Source organism: Mangifera indica, chromosome 10 (assembly GCF_011075055.1).
Source record: "Mangifera indica cultivar Alphonso chromosome 10, CATAS_Mindica_2.1, whole genome shotgun sequence".
Classification (NCBI taxonomy): domain Eukaryota; kingdom Viridiplantae; phylum Streptophyta; class Magnoliopsida; order Sapindales; family Anacardiaceae; genus Mangifera; species Mangifera indica.
Genome location: NC_058146.1, coordinates 3,518,373 through 3,535,322, shown reverse-complemented (window position 1 = coordinate 3,535,322; position 16,950 = coordinate 3,518,373). Strand labels below are relative to the sequence as shown.

General features: G+C 36.4%; 3 protein-coding genes and 1 pseudogene across 4 annotated transcripts; 3 read left to right on the top strand and 1 right to left on the bottom strand.

The window, feature by feature from the left end:
* Positions 1-247: 247 nt before the first annotated feature.
* On the top strand, positions 248-3,986 carry LOC123228411 (phenylalanine ammonia-lyase-like). The gene is made up of 2 exons (XM_044653816.1): positions 248-762; positions 1,987-3,986. The coding sequence occupies exons 1-2, from the start codon at positions 410-412 to the stop codon at positions 3,734-3,736; spliced, it is 2,103 nt and encodes a 700-aa protein (XP_044509751.1). The 5' UTR covers positions 248-409; the 3' UTR covers positions 3,737-3,986.
* A 1,632-nt stretch (positions 3,987-5,618) lies between these two features.
* On the top strand, positions 5,619-9,178 carry LOC123227651 (adenosine kinase 2). Its single transcript, XM_044652747.1, has 12 exons — positions 5,619-5,813; positions 5,971-6,024; positions 6,382-6,428; positions 6,549-6,580; positions 6,652-6,753; positions 6,837-6,904; positions 7,678-7,754; positions 7,825-7,922; positions 8,039-8,109; positions 8,186-8,252; positions 8,331-8,514; positions 8,751-9,178. Exons 1-12 carry the CDS (start codon positions 5,731-5,733, stop codon positions 8,891-8,893), a joined length of 1,026 nt encoding a protein of 341 aa, XP_044508682.1. The 5' UTR covers positions 5,619-5,730; the 3' UTR covers positions 8,894-9,178.
* Positions 9,179-9,224: 46 nt separating this feature from the next.
* LOC123227806 lies at positions 9,225-15,021 on the bottom strand (annotated as a pseudogene).
* On the top strand, positions 14,623-16,462 carry LOC123227650 (lysM domain receptor-like kinase 3). 2 transcript variants are annotated; one of them, XM_044652745.1, is made up of 2 exons: positions 14,623-16,308; positions 16,388-16,462. In XM_044652745.1, exon 1 carries the CDS (start codon positions 15,076-15,078, stop codon positions 16,279-16,281), a length of 1,206 nt encoding a protein of 401 aa, XP_044508680.1. In that variant the 5' UTR covers positions 14,623-15,075; the 3' UTR covers positions 16,282-16,308; positions 16,388-16,462. The 2 variants fall into 2 exon arrangements, with proteins under 2 accessions (XP_044508680.1, XP_044508681.1); XM_044652746.1 differs by having other exon boundaries at positions 14,624-15,396; positions 15,637-16,462.
* The last annotated feature ends 488 nt before the right edge of the window (positions 16,463-16,950 follow it).

Genomic DNA, 16,950 nt, shown 5'->3' with positions numbered 1-16,950 from the left:
AATCTTGACATTACACCAGTGGGAAAACGATGACGTTCTGCTTTCGTGCCCTTCCACCAACCCCAAAGTCCATGCCACCTAATCACTATCTCGCCACGTGTCTAAATCTTCCCCGTCCCGACCTAATGAAAATCCGACGGCCACGTGCAACTTTCAACTAACCCGTCGGCCAATCCACCAAACACTCAATGTGCATCCCCGCCTTTATCTATTTAAAGGCCTCATTTTCGGTTAACAAATTAAGCCCAGGAATTTTCATAACTTAATCCTGAAAATTTCCTTCACAACAAATTGTTTTTGTTTTCGTTGTTTACCAAAAAAACACCAACACTTTCATACTCTCCCGTGCACTAACAGCATAATCTTTTCAAAACAAGATTTTCCCGCTCATTTTCTTTCCTACCAAGCAATGGAGTTTCAGTTGTGCACGAGCGACCCTTTGAATTGGAACTTCGCGGCGGAGTCTTTGAAAGGGAGTCACCTGGATGAAGTTAAGCGCATGTTGGAGGAGTTCAGGAAGCCAGTGGTGAACCTCGGGGGGGAGACGTTGACGATAGGCCAAGTGACGGCGATTGCCAGTCATGATTCCGGCGTGCGGGTGGAGCTCTCGGAGGCGGCGCGTCCCGGCGTCCAGGCTAGCAGCGACTGGGTGATGGAGAGTATGAACAAAGGGACGGATAGCTACGGAGTGACCACTGGCTTCGGTGCGACGTCGCATAGGCGAACGAAGGAAGGTGGCGCCCTGCAGAAGGAGCTTATCAGGTAATTAAGCTAATTAATTGATTGTGGTTAATTAGGAGTTATGTGGTTTCTTAGCGGCTGCTGCTAATCTAATTTTAGGTAAAGTAATTTATTTTAACCATTTTTTAGCTTGCATTTAATTCAAACCAACTGTCAAATGCCACATTAAATTCCAAAATATATTTATCTTCTAAATATTAAGCAAAGGTTTTTTCTATGAAAAATAATTTAAGATTTTCTTTCTTTTCCATGGATGATGTTCCACCATAAATTTGATGTCTTCAAACACTAGTTGAAAACCTAATATATTTTGGGAGGTACATATTTTGTTTCACTTTAATACGAAAAATTAGGTTAGATTTTATATTTTGTTGGGTATGAAATGAGTCAAATGATCATTGATTAATTCTTACTAGATTGATCTTTTTATATTATAATAAATAATTTGAAGGAAAAAAATGGGGTGGATTAGATTAGTTGCATATGGTGCCCTAAACTGGGTGAAAGAGACGTATTATTGGTCTGTTTTGAAATTTTCAACGTAGTGAAGTTGTTCACTTCAAGATTTAGCATTTCAATTTGGATTGGGAAAGTGACCAAAAATAATAATAATAGCACCTAAAATCTTAATTTTCTTGATCATTAGAGTGATAATAAAGTGAATTTTAAGCATAAGAAAGTAAAGATTTTTCTGACAAAATTTTAAAATTAAAATTTTAATTTATTTTATAAAATAATTATAAAATTAATTAATCAATTAAAAATTTTACATATTTAATATAGTTTGAAATCTTATATAAGAAAAATAATTAGTCAACCACATCACAGTTGCATGGTTACAGGGAAAAAGAAATTTATTACACCAGAAATTTACATAAAAAGTTTTGTGTCTCTGTATGGCTTGCATGATTCTTATGAAAACACTAAAACCCAGGTCAAATTTAACGTTTTCTTCTGAAAAGGACAGGGCGTTTACTTTAAATGGTAACTTTTTGTAATGCAGTTCAGATCAAGTCAAACTAAAGACAACTTCTTTATTTTGCAATTAGGCTCCGGCTTAGACCAGGACCACGTCCTGTCTGTGGGCCGTCCAAGCCCAACCCACCAAAAAAGAAAAGACTCCAGGGACTGGAAATTTGGTGGATCCTGTCAATGTGGCCACGTACACAAAATATTCCAGGACCTGGAAATTTGATGGATTTATGTACCTGTTACTGATGTAGTTTGTGAAATTTTGTTTTTCAGGTTCTTGAATGCTGGAATTTTTGGCAATGGTACCGAATCCTGCCACATTTTGCCTCATTCTGCATCAAGAGCGGCGATGTTGGTGAGAATCAACACCCTGTTACAAGGATACTCAGGTATCAGGTTTGATATCCTGGAAGCCATCACCAACTTCCTTAACCATAACGTCACCCCGTGTTTGCCACTCCGTGGCACAATCACTGCATCGGGTGACCTGGTTCCGTTATCATACATTGCCGGACTCTTGACCGGAAGGCCAAACTCGAAGGCAGTTGGGCCAAATGGGCAAGTCCTGAATGCCAATGAAGCCTTTCAACTTGCTGGTATCCATGGTGGATTCTTTGAGTTGCAACCTAAAGAGGGTCTTGCTTTAGTGAATGGCACGGCTGTTGGTTCTGGCTTAGCTTCAATGGTGCTTTTTGAGGCTAACATACTTGCTATTCTATCAGAAGTTTTGTCAGCAATTTTTGCAGAAGTTATGAATGGAAAACCTGAGTTTACTGATCACTTGACACATAAATTGAAGCACCATCCGGGCCAAATTGAAGCTGCAGCTATCATGGAGCACATTTTAGCTGGCAGCAGTTATGTTAAAGCAGCTCAAAAGTTGCATGAGATTGATCCTCTTCAGAAGCCAAAGCAAGATAGATACGCTCTTAGAACATCTCCTCAATGGCTAGGCCCACAGATTGAAGTGATTCGTGCTGCGACGAAAATGATCGAGAGAGAGATCAACTCTGTGAATGATAATCCATTGATTGATGTTTCAAGAAGTAAGGCACTACATGGAGGCAATTTCCAGGGGACCCCAATTGGTGTTTCCATGGATAACACACGTCTTGCCATTGCCTCCATTGGTAAACTCATGTTTGCACAATTCTCCGAGCTGGTCAATGACTTCTACAACAATGGATTGCCTTCAAATCTTTCTGGCGGTCGCAATCCAAGCTTGGATTATGGATTCAAGGGTGCCGAAATCGCGATGGCATCTTACTGTTCTGAACTCCAATTCCTTGCCAATCCTGTCACCAATCATGTCCAGAGCGCTGAGCAACACAACCAAGATGTGAACTCTTTAGGCCTTATTTCTTCAAGAAAAACAGCTGAAGCTGTTGATATATTGAAGCTCATGTCCTCTACTTATTTAATTGCTCTATGCCAAGCCATTGACTTGAGGCATTTGGAGGAGAACTTAAAAAACACTGTGAAGAACACAGTAAGTCAGTTGGCCAAGAAACTCCTGACAATGGGATTCAATGGCGAACTTCACCCATCAAGATTCTGCGAAAAAGACTTGATCAAAGTTGTGGACAGGGAATACGTTTTTGCATACATTGACGATCCCTGCAGTGCAACCTACCCATTAATGCAGAAACTAAGGCAAGTCCTAGTTGAACATGCCATGGCCAATGGTGAAAAGGAGAAAAACTCAAGCACTTCAATTTTCCAGAAGATTGCAGTCTTTGAGGAGGAACTGAAAACCCAGCTTCCCAAAGATGTCGAAAGCACAAGGATCGAAATTGAGAATGGAAATGCAGCAGTTCCAAACAAGATCAAGGAATGCAGGTCCTATCCATTATACAAATTTGTGCGAGAAGAACTTGGAACAAGTTTTCTAACTGGTGAGAAAGTAAGGTCACCGGGTGAGGAATTTGACAAAGTTTTCTCAGCAATGTGTGCAGGAAAGTTGATTGATCCCATGATGGAATGTTTAAAGGAGTGGAATGGAGCTCCTCTTCCTCTCTGCTAGGATGTGCCTACTAAACAAAAAGGATACTTTTTTTTTTCTTGAATATAATTTTATTTTATTTTTTCATGTGCTTCTGGACTTGATTACATGTTAATTTGTACTTGAAATAAACTTGTTAATCCAACTGTAATACCTGCCTGGTTTATACCCTTTTTTTTAATTTAATATTTGTTTCAGTGAATGTAACAAACAAATGTAATGGTAATAGCAAGTCATAGTGTATTCAATTCATCCATTCAGTTTTCTCTCAGATATTCTGTTATATGATATATTAATTATTTTCTTTGTTATATATTATTGTTCCAAAAAAAATAAAATTATATGTACAAACAAACTATATAAATTTACTTATACAAACTGAAATGATAGTTTGTGATTAGATAATGTGATTGTTTACTTTTTTTTTTTTTCTGATATTACCACATCAGGTTTTATAAATAAGTTTATACAATTTGTTTATATATGTAACATTACTCAGTTTCATAAACAAAATCCTTTAACTATCATGAGATATTTGGTTCAGATACTAAAAAATTATTTTGATAATCTATTTTTTATTATTAAAAATACTTTTTTCGATTTATCAAGTAATAAAAAATAATTTGATTACTACATTCATCTTAGATATTAAAAGATTATCAAAGTAATATTGATTTTGTTATAATTACATCTTTACTTATCAATTTTTTATGACAAAAATAACATCATTTTTAATTAATATAACAAATAATATAAAATAATTTTATTTAAAGAGATTTAAATAAAATAATATTTTATTATTCTTTTATTACTTCTAACTAAACACAATAATTTTATACATATATATAAATTTTTACCATAGAAATAATTTATAGTTAGTCCTCATTCTTCTATGGTAACCTTTTATTTTTATAATAAATTGTCACTGCATTGTAATGGTTAACCAAGAAAATTGAAGAAGATTATTGATTGTTTTGATGGGATTATAAGAATTTAAATATTTCTAAAACAATAAAATTATGTATATAATTTTATACATACATAATAATATATTATCATATTATTTTATCTCTAATTTAAATTATTCAATCTCATAATAATATATCATTATTTAAATATAAAATTTTATATATTATTTATACACATAATATTACTCCTTTTAAAAAAGAGCAATGTTATGTGTACCTATTTTTTATACATAATTCATGTACACAGTGATGTGTCATCATGTAATTAAGTGATTTTAAAACATGTGTCATCATATGATAACACCTCATCTATGTATATAAATTATGTATAAAAAATAGATGCACATAATTTTATTGTTTAAAAATAATAATAATAAAAAAAAGGTCTAAAGAGAGAAGTAGCATTTGAGTGTGATATTAACAAAAATTACACAGCGTTTGTTTGGATGAAGGCAACCTAATTTTAGGTAAACGTGGTTTTCAGATTTTCGAAAAATAATTATAAAGTCAAAAGCCACTCTGACAAACGAAGATGATTTATGTATAGTTTTAGTCAGTGATCACAAAAAGAGCACCAATAAATTTTGAAAAATGCTTTTCTTGATGGCCAAAACACTGTGTCCCACCCAAGGTTCGTTGTACTAACAAAGTCACACTTTAAAGTTTAAAACAGTTAAATTCCTTTCTAATCTTTTTATTTACAAGAATTTAAAACATAATAATTGATTTCATAATTATTGAATGAGAAAAATTAAGTTTTTATATTTAAAAAAAAAAATTGTTTAAGTATAAAGACGTGGTAGTCAGATAGAAGTGGGTAAAACAGTAAATAAACAACCTTTGCCAACCCAAGGGTGAGTCAAGAAGTGAGTGGGGGTTGGTGAGATCACCGACAGTTTACCAAAATTACCCTTCACTCGCCACACTCGATATAATGTGTATCACAAACATCAGTTTTCTTCCCGCTGAGATCTCGGTCTTCACCTTCACTTTGTTTAATCAAAATCTCACTCAAACCAAACCAATTTCTCACTACTCCTAGTTGCAATGGCGTTCGAGGGCATCCTGTTGGGCATGGGTAACCCGCTTCTTGATATTTCAGCTGTTGTCGATGAGGAGTTCTTGTCTAAGTAAGTTGCCTGGTTTTTTTTATTTTTTTTCATTTATAATTATTTAGTGGGTTGTTGTTTGTTTTGTGATTTAGATCTGATATTTGTAATGATGGTTTGCAATTGTGGATCTGTTTTTTTTTTAAATGTAATTCTTTTCGTTTTTTTTTTTTAACAGATATGATATCAAGCTGAACAATGCTATTCTTGCTGAAGACAAGCACTTGCCCATGTAAGGGTTTTTCTTTTTCCCAATAATGATAAAATGCTTAGCTCAATATGATGATATAATGTATCTAATGGGAAAGTTAGCGGTTAATGGTTTCTGTGTTTTTGTTTTTAAAAAATGATGAAAATGAAACTTATGAAGTTTGAATATTTGTGGGCATTTTTTTGTTATATTTCTATAGATTGGTGGAGTAATACTTTCAATGTTTAGTTATATTATGAAATTTTCTATGTTATCACTCATTTTTCAAGACAAAAATAGAAGTTGAATATGAATATTGAAGTGACCAATGCCTTGCATTTTTTGTTACTGTAGCCACTGCAGTATGCTTAACTGATTTAATGTGGATGTTTTTTTAAGGTATGATGAAATGGGTTCCAAATCTAATGTGGAGTATATTGCTGGAGGTAAACTGGCTATTTCTTTGATTTTAATTTTTTAATTATGCCATACCTAATATTTAGCTAGCACATTATTGGATCATGCTATATGCTGACTTATCGGTTTTGCTTCATTTTAATCTTTAGGTGCTACACAAAATTCAATCAAAGTTGCTCAGGTTTGTTTGTTTTTTGACTAAATCCTGCATTTTAGTTATCCAGAACTTAGCGAATTTTGGTTGTCTTGCAGTGGATGCTCCAAATTCCTGGTGCCACTAGTTACATTGGCTGCATTGGGAAAGATAAATTTGGTGAGGAGATGAAGAAAAACTCAAAGCAAGCCGGCCTTAATGTATGTTTCTTTCCTTTTCTTTTCACTCTCACTATTTGTTTCTTTCTTTTTGTTATGATGATTTAATTATGCTATATAATTAGGTGCATTACCTTGAGGATGAGAACACACCAACTGGTACATGTGCTGTTTGTGTTGTTGGCGGTGAGAGGTACTGTGATGTCTTGCCTGCTCTGTAATTCTGGTGCAAATTTCATTTTGAGAGTAAACATGATTACTCTTCATTAGCAATGACTTTATTTAGTTATTTTCTGCTCTAATACAAGTGCAAATTATATACATAGTTTTTCGATTTATAGAAATTCCTGTCACTCCATCATCTTGTTTTATTTCTCTTGACCTATCTTTAGGGTTTAAGTCATTTTATCTCCTGTTAAAAGTTGATTTTAAAAGTCTTAGATGCCCACTAGTTACATGTTGGCCTGCCTCTGCTATCCCTACCTTGGATCAGGACTAAATTTGTGCAAATTGTGTCCTATCGAGTTATTTTACTTGCCATATGTAACCATGTGGTCTATATTTTCAGTAAATCATTTTATTCCATAAAGTAAAATGAAGATGCTTATTATATACCTTTTGCCTGGATTATTTGTGAGAAGTGTAGGAATGTTAATTGTATGATCGATACTGAATTGAATAGTAAAAAAATTGAATATCAAATATTAATAACGTAAATTAAGATATAAGTAATTTGAATTAGTTATTTAAAAAAATCCTATTATAATATTCTATGGAATTGGAAATAAATTGCGTCCAATAGGATTTGCCCAAGGTTTAGAAGACCTTTGTCCTATCCATTAAAAATTGGATGCCTTTCATTCTGAATTTTTTTCACAATTTTCTTTCAATTCTTTCACTTTTTTACAATATAAGTCAAATTTGCCATGATTAGAGTATTATTATAACTTCAAAATCCTTGCACAGGTCTCTTGTGGCCAACTTGGGAGCTGCTAATTGTTACAAATCTGATCACTTGAAGAAACCAGAAAATTGGGCATTAGGTATGCTTCAAGCTCTTGCACTGTTGTTGGCTAATGCAGCTAACTTTTGTATAAATTCCTGTTTGAACAGTTGAGAAGGCAAAGTATTACTACATTGCTGGCTTTTTCCTAACTGTGTCTCCTGAGTCCATTCAACTTGTTGCTGAACATGCAGCTGCAAATAACAAGGTTAAATTAATATGAACTTTTTTCTCTCCGATAGATAAAAATTGAAGTCATTTGATCCTTAGACGTTGCTATTATTTCTCTTTAATTGCTTAAGCATCCTTATGATACATTTGCAGGTCTTCATGATGAACCTCTCTGCTCCATTTATCTGTGAGTTCTTCAGGGATGCCCAGGAGAAAGCTCTGCCGTAAGCTTTCTGCCTACTCCCTTGCAGAATAATCTCTGTTATTACTGCAAAACTGATATGCCTTTTGTGTACACAGATACATGGACTATGTGTTTGGGAACGAGACAGAAGCTAGAACCTTCTCGAAAGTTCATGGCTGGCAGGTGATACTCCCATAGTTTCAGTTCTGTTCAATGTGAGAACTCTGTTGTTTAACTTACTTGGTGACTTCTAATTTTCAGACTGATAATGTTGAGGAGATAGCACTGAAGATCTCTCAGTGGCCCAAAGCATCTGGAACACACAAGAGAATCACTGTGATTACGCAAGGTGCAGATCCAGTTGTAGTTGCTGAGGATGGGAAGGTGAAATTGTTCCCTGTGATCTTATTACCTAAGGAAAAGTTGGTCGATACCAATGGAGCAGGTTTGCATTTTGACTTGTGCCCTTCTCTAGTCTGTTACTCATGGAACTTATAAAACTGCTCTTTAAATGCAATCTTCAACACAAACTTCATACTGTGCAAATTTCTTCATTATGTTAAAAATAGTTCTTGGTCTCATTCGGTGCATCTAAGTGACAATATGATTTTCATTAAAAGAACATTTATAGTCAATAAATCATCTCATATCTTTCCTTTCTAATTGTGTGATATGTGGCAGGTGATGCTTTTGTTGGGGGATTTTTGTCACAGTTGATTCAAGAGAAGCCCATCGAAGATTGTGTTAGAGCTGCTTGCTATGCAGCAAATGTGATTATCCAAAGGTCAGGTTGCACTTTTCCTGAGAAGCCTGATTTCAATTAGGCTAATTATTCCCCGTGCCCTGGAATCCATCCTCTTCAGTTTTTAGACTTAGTTTTCTTCTGAGGTGTCTATTAAAAGGCTGCCTGTATTATGTGCTCCTCCCCCCATATATCTGGTGAAGGAGTTGTGTCTACTTTGATTGTTAAATTTCCAGTGAGAAATTGTGTGACATTTTTACATGGTCTGTCGTTTATGATATCTAAAATGGCAAACCAATTATGGTGCCAATAAATTTTGATAATTCTCTGTGTTGTAATATAATTAAGCCATATTGCATTCTTTCTACTCGTTTTTATTTTCCTTCCCCAAGTTTCCGAGATCTCAAGAATCATAGAGAACTTTTTCAACTATCATTTACATTCAATGAATTGAAGAATGCTCACCTATATGAAGGATCAGCCTCATCCTAAATATGTATCTGAGTGGAAAATCAGGTTTCTAGTACAAATTCTGTAGGCAAATTCGGCCCCAGAATCCCCATTCAACAGATCAATATATTTTTTCAAAAAAAAAAGTCTGAATGCTAGCCTTCAGGTGGATAAGTTATCATAGTGCTCTGTTTTACGTCTGTGTCGGCTCATATCAGATACAAACCTGAAAGAAAGACAGCCCTCAACCTTGCACTTGTATGGCCGCTCTCTTGTGTGCACTCGCATATGCTCAGTCCTAGCCCATGCCCACTTGAATGACATGGATCAACCTTCCAGGGGCATTTAAGGGGCCGGTTATCATCATGAACACGTTGATGAGTTATTGCGTATTTATGAGAGCTAAATCTCTTCCCACATCCTTCATGCGGGCAACGGTTCCGTTTGTGCAAAGAAAGCTCTGTATTTGTCTCAAAACTCATGCGGCAGTTATCTAAGTCACACCTGTAATGGTTCCTTGAGAAAATTTTCTTCCTCTGGCAAGGAATTGATACATTTAAAGATTTCTTCAACCTCTTTGTTGTCAGCTTTTCATTGGCTATGGGGCTGATCTCAACCTCGTTTCTGTTTGCCCAATCTCTCCCAGCCCTTGGTCTCAACCCTTCACAAGGACTCCTGATAAACCCACTGCAGTTGGACTTGTTCTCTGTCAACTGCTCCATTTCACTCTTCCTTTTTGTTCCTCTACCGGCACTTGATGAAGAAACTTCTTTGCTATGCAATTTTTCTGTAGAAGAGGACTCTCTACAGGTTCTGTAGTACTTCCGAATCACGGTAGGAGCAAGTTGGTTCATCTGTGTCAAAGAACTAGCTTTTAGTGCCTCATTAGATGCATTTGTGGTCTGAGGCCTTTTCAGCAGTTCATCTATTTCCACATTACCATTTGAGATGTCTTCAGAACAGATCCCATTTAGCAGTTTTGAACATTCTCCTACCGAGGCTGGGATAAGAAGATTTTCTTCTTTCTGTAAACTGGAAGTACAGACAAGTTCATCCACATTAGTTTCAGCTGTAGACTGAATTTCTGGATGCAATTCAGAGCCCAAGGTCATATCAGCATGCGTAACTTCCAGTTTTCCAGCACATCTTTCCACTGAGAGAAAAGGCTGCCTCTGTGTAATAGAACTTGTTACAAGCTCCTCTGTACTTCGACTTGTAATACAGACATCCTGCTCCGGGGATTCTGTCTCTGTAGTCTTAATTTGGCACAAGTCTGCAGCTGTGAATTCCTTGGTTGGGGCTTTAGACTTTTCAAGTGAGATAGAAGTAGACTGTCCATAACTGTAACAGAACCTGACATGTGTTCCTCATTGGTCCCATTCGTAAACTTGATTTCATTGTGCATGATATCATCAAAAGAGACTCGATAGCAAATGTCTTTAACAGCATAACTCTGATCTTCACAACTTGCTCTTGTTGAGGCAGGAGTAGGCTGATTTATCAGCTTATCATCACGTGAAATGGATTCCTCATCATTGTTTCCATCAGCTGTCTGCATATCTTGCACCAGTTCATCATTAGTAGTCATACAATCATGTACCTCACAGTTCATATAAAAATCATCAAGAACCTTATGTTCCATCTCTGTGTCAAAACTCTCCAAAGGTGGATGAAAAACATGTAAACTTGGTGAATTAGCAGGACAAGAGACCACTTTCATAGAGACATCCGTATCAGCATCCAGAGTGTACCAAGTTCCAGAAGCTACATTACAAGTCCTATTGGTGGTGATGATATTCACTATGGTCCTATCGCCAGCTTCCTTGATATGGCCAGTAGAACATTTCTCTGCATAAGAAATTTCCTTTTCATCGATATAGCCGGTGTCATTGATGCTTTGATGGGTCTGATGACTATTGCAGATTGCTATATGACAAGTTTCATCATCCATATTCGATTCCTCTGGAGTGTCAGAGTCAGTCTGCCCAATATTATCAACCACTAAAGTAGCAGCTGCAAGTGAATCTACAACACGTGAAGGTGAGTAATTCAAGCTCACATCCCTAGTCGCATCAAGCATCTTAATTTCATGTTGCGCCTCAGAGTTCCCAATGTGAGATAGGTCCAATCCAGCAGAAATGCTTCCAGTATACCCGATGTTGCATGGCTTAATTTCCTGAAATTGCTTCTGGTAAAAACTTTTTAGGATTTCCGCGAATTCTGCTTGCCTCTGTTTTTGACCAGAACTCCCTTCTTGAATAATGAATAATTTTTTCTTCCCTTTCAACAACAATATCTAACTTTTCCCCCAACACTTCATCTGTTTTTTATTCAATGTTGTGGCACGATTTGGACTTGGCTGGGACATTTAGCTTAACTTTTGAGCGACATTTTTTGGACTGCCATTTGATATTTGAAAAGTCTGAACTGGAACACTTTTTAGAAAACAAACCACCCAATGATAACGCATGCTGAACTTGCTTAGATGGTGAGTTCTTCCTGACCTTCACACAGTGCTGTAAGTTAACTCTGAGTTTAGAGGTCCAGTCTTCATTACATTCATCCTGTTCTTCACCATCAACCACAAGATCAATCAACTGTAGATCTTCCTGGGAGGCACCATCTAATGGAAAGTCATTATAATTGAAAGGGCAACCAATCTCTGCAGCAATGGCTACAGCATGTGCTTATTTTCTGGTAGTCTGTATGTATTCATTCAAAGGTAAAAACATGTCATAAAATCAATTTGCGATCAGCAGTCAAGATCTGAAAACTAAGAAATGGTGCTATACTAGGAGAGTAGAGAATGAATGAGTACAATGCATAATGACTAACCAAGCAATGGAGCAATATGGCTATGAAACAGCGAGAAAATTGAGATAATCATAATGACTATCTCACCTGAGTGGCAAATGGCCAGGATGTTTGCTCCACCTTTAGACTGCAAAATCTCCTCAATTTGAACAGCATGCTTCAGGCAGAAAATTCGAGGTCGTATTCCATCTCTTATTGAACTTGGTTATTCATGATAATGCCAGATCCTTTTCAAGCATAGAACTATCAGGCCCAGCAAAAAGTACAAATCTATTCAGCAACTTGGGGAGCCAGCAGGTGATAACAAGATAGATATTGCGCCAATAAATGAATGCAAAGATTATTCAAATATTAACAAATGCTTTCATAATATCACTTATATATCTACAGTAAAATAAAAACTACTTGAGATATATGACAATTAATCCTCTTTGAATTTAATTTGAATCAGATATGGCACTGGTTGGAATTGGTATTGTGAGGCAATGTTAAAACATCTTGAGGGCCTTGAAACATTTGATACATCTTAAGACATCTTTTATGCCATCCTATGCACTGATGCTAACAAGGAATATATAACCCACAATGTCAAAATGACAACTTTAGTATCACAAAAAAGGGGAAGAAGTCAGTGAAAATAACACAAAGTTACCAGACAAAGCAGCCAAATACCTGAAAAAGAGCTCTTAGTTTGATCAAGGTCTGTAAAGGGATGACCCTCTTTAGGTTCTGAAACTCTTGGCCCTTCTTGAACAAAATCAGCAAGCACAAGTTCCATTGATGCCCTCTCAGATGGTTGTACCGAAGACATAAATGGAAAACCCAGAATACCACAGGCCACACATGCCAATGCCCCAGAATCAATTTGAAAATCAGACGATATGTCATCATCGTACATACACAAACCATTCAAAGTTTCCATATATAAGTTCATCTCATCTAGGAGATTCTTCTGATTAGTGTTTTTATCAGAATAAATATCTGAAACAGATACTCCTGGTGTTGAAGTAACAGCATTGGTTGTAGTGGGCAACTGAGACTCCCTACTTGAACATGGAAGTAAATCTGGGTTCCACAGTATGGCATAAGAAGTTTATTCCTGTTCAAGAAGAACAGACAAAGATTTGTTTTCTTCTAACAGATCTGCTATAAAAGCCTTCTTTACTAACAACTCTCTTTCTTCCTTTTGCCGATCTCTCAGCCGAGAGCTCTGAGCACCTGGTAGTAAAGATCTTGGCACCCTGGTATCAAAACAATCCAGCATAAGAGATTTGAAGAATTAATAATGATGTGTAGTCACCGGCATCTTCACAATTACATATTCAGAGAAACACAACAGAATATTGTAGTGTCATTCAGATTTCAGATAAACATCTCCACAGAAGCCATAATGTTGTGCATTGTAGAGAATGCTATCAGCATAATTATATTCATTCAGCCCAACTGTAGTTCTTTAAAAACTAAAAAGACTGCCAAGCAATCAAGAGTGTTTGAACCGATGCCCAAAAAAAATATGCCGGCCATGAGAAATGGATAAGTAATAAATTAACACTATAAGAGATACAAGAAATATCAAATAAGAGCGATCAAACTACTTACGACAACTAAATAAACAACTGCTTTCACCTGTGTGTGCCAATCACGATATATATTGTCATTTTTACATCAATTGGAACTTCATGAAGGATAATGTCATGCCAAACAATGTCTACATATATTTTTGAGTTCAAATACCTTGTTTAGCCCAAATCTTGAAGGAAAATTCTTAAGTCAACATCAGCTAGGACACTTGGATTTGATTATAATAACGATGTGCATGAAATCACGAATGGTTAAGTCTTCATACAGTGAAAAGGCAGAAGCAATGTTAAAATAAAAACTTTGGTCAATAGTCATTCACTTTGGGTCCATAGAAGGTATGAAAGCATCTATATAAAACATAATCTAACCGTGAAACAAAAGGCATTGTCAACAGGTATAGCAGCTGCTGATGCGAAAGCATGGGAAGATAATTCATGGCAGCTCTGCGTACTGCAGCTTCCTTAGCCACACTTGGCCACTGTGGAGTTCCAAAGTTAGCAGCTTCCCTACAATTAAAACCTAGATCAAAGAAAGAACAGCTATAATAATCAATGAACTAAAGAAAGATGAAGATAAGGACAAGTCAAGGTTATAGGGAAATTCCCGCACAGCAGCTTTACAAGATTGTGTGGAAAACAGTACATGTAATCTTCCAAATTCTATGGGAAACAGAGATTTTTCCAAATACAGTTATAGATGAACAGCATATGGTAAACAGAACAGTATCTAAACATGAATGAAGAAAGCACAACAGGTGTCATGTAACCAAATGCCATTTATATTAATAACAACAATAATGTCAAAAAGTTATTGTAACCATGCAAACAAACTGCAAAGCAATTACCGTGGCTGAATCCTAAATGGTAAGCCCTGCCTCGGGAAAGTCACAACAAATTCACCAGCATTCTGAACTAATCTAAAGGAGAAACCAGAATATAGTACTCCAACATGTACTTTCGGCAGAAAATTGGTTGGCTGGCCTGTTATATTTTAATAATAAAAAAAAAATTCTATATATATATAATTATTTTAATTAATATTTCGAGTAATTGTCTCTTTAAAACGATGATAGATCTGATCTTATTAAATAAATAAAATCCTAAATTCAATGGTATGGTAATTATTAGAATTTGAATTCTTCCTCTCTGTTGTTTGAAATCCCTCCTTCCACGTCCAAGCTATTGTTGATCTTGATTGGCTAAATTGAGAGGTACACGTGCGTACTACGTCATTTGACCGCGGTCCTTACGCTAAGCTTCAGAATTCAGATCGCCAAGATGCGGTTTCATACGTTGTGTTCCTCAACATTGGCAACTGACAGAGACCAGAATAGAATCCTCCAGAACCCGTTTTCACAAAATCCATCAAAATCTACTTCAATCTAATATTCTAATCTCTGATTCTCTGCTATGCTCACCCATGTGCAGATCAAAACGCAGCACAGACGTAGTCTCATCAAATCGGCGCAACTCCCGCTCTTCCAGATCCTCCTTTAAGTCCAAATCTTCTTCAGTGACTGTCCCTTCTTCTGGCAACTTAACCAGCAATGATTTCTTCTCAAAATCATCCGCTGATAGTGTTGCTTCAACATCCCTCACGACTCTCAGAGAATCTTTAGTGGAAAAACCCCACATTTACGACTTCTCAGAAATCCGTTCGGCTACCAATAACTTCTTGTCCGACAAGTTCAGCTCCTCCTCTTCTTCCACTTCTTGGCGTTCCTCAATCCGGGGTAAAGAGGTAATCATCTTTCAACGCAAGTTGAGGCGTGTTTTGGAGTTGGAACAGTTATGTGAGAAGTTATCTGTGATTTGTCGTAGTCATCATAGTAGTATAATCAAGCTTTTGGGTGCTTCTGTTTCTGGGAGTTATATATATCTTGTGTATGAATATGTTTCAGGAGCAAATCTTTCAGATTGTCTGAGGAATAAAAAGAATCCAGGTTTTACAGTTTTGTCCTCATGGCTCTTGCGTATGCAGGTCGCTGCTGATCTTGCTCATGGTCTTGATTATATTCATCATTTTTCGGGTCTTAATTCCAATGTTATTCATAATCATATTAAGTGTTCAAGTATTATAGTTAGTGAAGGAGATTCTGATTCTGGGACTTTGTGTGCAAAGTTTTGTCATTTTGGAACTGCTGAATTGTGTGGTGAAGTGATGGGGAAGAATGATTCTAAAGTGAGGAAAATTGAGGGGACTAGAGGGTATATGTCGCCAGAGTTTCAACTTTCTGGGGTTGCTTCTCAGAAGTCTGATGTGTATGCTTTTGGTGTGGTGATATTAGAACTGTTGTCTGGGGATGAGGCATTAAGGTTTGTTGTGGATGAGGGGAGTGGTGTTTATAGGAGGATTAGTGTGATTGAAAGAGCAGGTGAGGCGGCAGCTGCTGGTGGTGGTGGTGTGAGGAGGTGGGTGGATAAGAGGTTGAGGGACTCGTATCCAGTGGAGGTAGCTGAGAATATGGTACTGCTGGGTTTGCAGTGCGTGGATGAGGATCCAGAGAAAAGGCCTGATATGAGGCATGTTACAGGATTGGTTTCTAAGTTGTATTTGGAGTCCAAGACTTGGGCTGAGAGTATTAGCCTGCCCACTGACTTTTCGGTGTCCATTGCGCCTAGATGAGGGTGATTTTGTTGTTGATTCTTTGCGGTATATACTTTCTTCTTCTGGTGATACTGATACATTGTACATTTCAGTTATTGATTCAATTTTCTTTTTCCATTTGAAGTGATTCTTTCAGGGTGGAATTTTGTGGATACTGAACCCATGGTGAATAATATACTGACAAGATTTTGGATTATAATCTTTGTCTTACTTGTTTTGGATTGATCAATATCTTTTAATCCTGGTTTGATTCAATCTCTAGTTTATAATCAGATTCAATCTCTAGTTTGATTCATATTTGTTGTGTTCTTAATGATTCCAAGTCATATGCCGATTTAAACCAAAGCTCATAGAGCCTCAAGTTAGCTAAAAACAACTGCTGAACTGTCCCTATGTGTTTGGTTGAATTCCTGTGATTGGAAAGATCAATTCCAGCCTAGATAATAAAAGGTAGGTTCTAAAGATTTGGTTGTCAGGTTAGAGGCCTGTGATACTCGTTTAGACATGTAGATGAAAGTTTTCATCATGATATGAAAGGATGCTCATTTATTCAATAGGTACAAAATCCTTTTTCTTGTTTGTCCAAACTAGCTAAATTTATTCATAATTCAATACGGATTGGAAATCCCTTTTTCCCCCTGCTTATAATTTGGCAAACCAGACACCACATAAATAAAGAACACCAAT